Source organism: Austrofundulus limnaeus, unplaced genomic scaffold (assembly GCF_001266775.1).
Source record: "Austrofundulus limnaeus strain Quisiro unplaced genomic scaffold, Austrofundulus_limnaeus-1.0 Scaffold1685, whole genome shotgun sequence".
NCBI classification, from domain to species: Eukaryota; Metazoa; Chordata; class Actinopteri; order Cyprinodontiformes; family Rivulidae; genus Austrofundulus; species Austrofundulus limnaeus.
The window spans coordinates 5,414-8,663 of NW_013954087.1; the positions used below are offsets into that span (position 1 = coordinate 5,414).

At 41.7% G+C, this 3,250-nt stretch overlaps 1 protein-coding gene across 1 annotated transcript; it reads left to right on the forward strand.

The window, feature by feature from the left end:
* Positions 1 to 39: 39 nt before the first annotated feature.
* Positions 40 to 995, forward strand: LOC106536098 (sodium/potassium-transporting ATPase subunit beta-233; the record flags this gene model as incomplete). Its single annotated transcript, XM_014033273.1, is given in 3 exon segments — positions 40 to 195; positions 647 to 831; positions 912 to 995. Coding segments are annotated over 3 exon segments (425 nt in total), but the record flags the coding sequence as incomplete, so codon positions are not given.
* Between the last annotated feature and the right edge of the window lie 2,255 nt (positions 996 to 3,250).

Sequence of the window (3,250 nt, forward strand, 5' to 3'; positions counted from 1 at the left end):
GTGTGTGTGTGTGTGTGTGTGTGTGTGTGTCCCCTGCAGGTCTGACCCACAGCCCTCAGTCAGACAAAGGTGAGGTGAACTTCCACCCTAAAGAGATGGACTCGTTCCAGCCTCTGGTCAAAGCCATGAGGAAGTTCATGAGTCTGTACGACGACAGCAACCAGCAGGACAACATGAAGTTTGAGGACTGTGGAGGTACGGCCTAACTGTGTTTGTTTCTTTGTTTGTTTCTTTGTTTGTTTGGCTGCAGACGCCCACCTCTCTCCTGTTTTTAGCTCATCCTGCAGTTTGTCTGCTTTTTAAACGGTTTAATTCACAAACACTTCTGTTCCTTTATGACTGTTTCAGTTTTTCCTTTTAGTTTTCAGCTGCTTTTTTACCTTATTTCAGCTGTTTTATGTTCATGTTTTTCTGTTAAATTGAACATTTTTATACTATTTGCTATTTTAGCTCATTTTAACATCTTTCAGCTACTTTCAGTTCGTGTTTAGCATTGTTAGCTAGTTTTTAGCTAATATTAGCTCATGTTAGCGACATTTGTTGTCGTTGACACGTTTTTCTGCGTGCTGAAATACTCGTGTTCTGTCAGTAAGTTTAGCTGATGAAATGTTTTCGGCTGTAAGTTTTCTCCTGCTCCTCCGTGCAGCTGAACCTGCCGACTACAAGGACCGAGGCGACCTGGACAGCTCGACCGGCACCAAGCGGGCCTGTAAGTTCCCCCGAGAGCTGCTGGGCCCCTGCTCGGGTCTGGAGGACCGGGACTTTGGCTTCAGCCAGGGCAAGCCCTGCCTGATCGTCAAGCTGAACAGGATCGTCAACTTCCGTCCACGGGTCAGTCAGGTCCCTGAGGTCCAGTCTGAGTGTTCAGTCCTGGATCAGGTCTTAACCAGGTGTGTCCTGTCCTCTTCCAGCCTCCGGCCAACAACGACAGTATTCCTGAGGACGCTCAGTGGAAGGTGCAGCCCAACGTCATCCCACTGCACTGCACCCACAAGGTAGGACCACCCTGCTGCTGCTGACCCTGCTGACCCTGCTGCTGCTGCTGACCCNGTCTATAACTGTCATTAGCTAGTCTATAACTGTCATTAACCAGTCTATAACTGTCATTAACTAGTCTGTAAGTCTGTAACTGTCATTAACTAGTCTGTAACTGTCATTAACCAGTCTATAACTGTCATTAACCAGTCTATAACTGTCATTAACTAGTCTGTAAGTCTGTAACTGTCATTAACTAGTCTATAAGTCTGTAACTGTCATTAACAAGTCTATAACTGTCATTAACAAGTCTATAACTGTCATTAACCAGTCTGTAACTGTCATTAACCAGTCTGTAACTGTCATTAACTAGTCTATAACTGTCATTAAGTAGTATATAGCTGTCATTAACTAGTTTATAGCTTTTTATTAACTATTCGATAGCTGTCACCTCAGCTGCCATTAACTAGTCTTTCCTGCCATTACTAGTCCATGGCAGTCATTAACTATTCCAGAGCTATCATTAACTTGTTCATGTCTGACTAATGTAAAACTAATTAATGACATTACTAATGTAACGTCAACTGTAATGACAACATTCATTACATTAGTCTACGACCGACATTAAATTGTCTACTTCAGACTACTTCAACGTTGTGGACTAGTCATAAACTAGTTAATTACATTTACTAGCTGTAAGTTTCCAAGCAGATGTTCTCAGTGTTGCTGATTTTGCTGATGACATCATGCGTTATCAGGTGAAATAAAACCYTTGTAGGACTGTCTGAACCACAGCTCTCCTCCATGTTCTCATCTCTCTCAGTGTTTCTCCTGTTCTTGTTGTGTGAGGTGAAGGTTAAACACAGGGACATGGAGGACACATACTGTATGTGAGAACATGTTAAATGTTAAAACATGTTACAGAGGATCAGAGGACTWTATAACTCAAACTCTCTGAGCTGAGGACTCCAGTAGTTCAGCTCCTGCTGAAGCACTACACACTGACTTCCTCCAACAACCTGTTGTCATCAGCTGAGTGTTTCAGCTGTAAACAGCAGAAGGTCTGCTGGGTCATCAGGTGCACAGTCAAGGTCAGGTGTACCACAGGAAGGACAGCTTTGAGTTCAGCTAAACATCAAGCTTTAGGTCTACGTCAGTAAATTAGCATTAGTGGTGCATTTCTCAAACTGTTGTAGTTTATGGTTCTAAGATGATTRTGAGACTGAGTGGAGGAACCAGTTTGTCTGACAGATTTACCCTCAGCAGAGAGACAACATAATGTCAGAAAGACGAGCAAAAATACAGCTTAAATACTGTATAACTTTCACCAGGTCATAATTAAAACTGATTAATAAGTAACTAAAAGCTAACATTAGGAAAACCTAAAACAGGCAAACAGTATGGTATGAGCTAACAGCAGCTAACATTTCCATGCAGTTAACAAGTTAACATTGCAAAACCAAGCTTAAGGCCAAGTTTGGCTAAATGGTTTCTAACTGGTACCATAAGCAAAACTGCAGCAAGAAACTATAATTACTAAAAATTAGCTGAAACTAAGCTTAGTAGAACTGTAGCTAAAGGCTAGATATAAAAGGAAATGTAGTAAAACCATAGTGTAACAACATCTGTGACTCAAAGCAGAATTTCCTCAATCAAAGCTAAAAGCTAACCTGTATCTAAAAKATACAGAGAAGGAATCAATTTCTAAAAGCTGCAAAAAGCATTTATAAACTTCAATGGTAAACCCATAGCTAAAACCTAAAATTATCCTAAATAATAGCTAAAAAATAGCAAAACACACGTGGAGTTATATACTGAACAAAAAAGACCGAGTTCTAGCAGCAGAAACATCTGTAGAACAACTGTTCAGAGGAGACTGTGTGAATCCACTGCCAAGGACAGGAACAAGCAGAAGAGACTTGTTTGGGTTAAAGACCACAATGAATGGACATGAGACCAGTGGAAATCTGTGCTTTGGTCTGATGAGTCCAAATTTGAGATCTTTGGTTCTAACCACAGTGAAAAGGTGAACGGATGAACTCTACATGTCTGGTTCCCACTGTGAAGCATGGAGGAGGAGGTGTGATGGTGTGGGGGTGCTTTGCTGGTGACACTGTTGGTGATTTATTCAAAACTGAAGGCATACTGAAACAGCATGGCTACCACAGCCAGGGGTGTAGCACCAAATATTGGGTCCTGTACACTCTCGATGTCAGTGGGCCTCCATCCATGCCAGTGCACGAGGTGCATAAGTAAAAATAAATAAATAAATAAA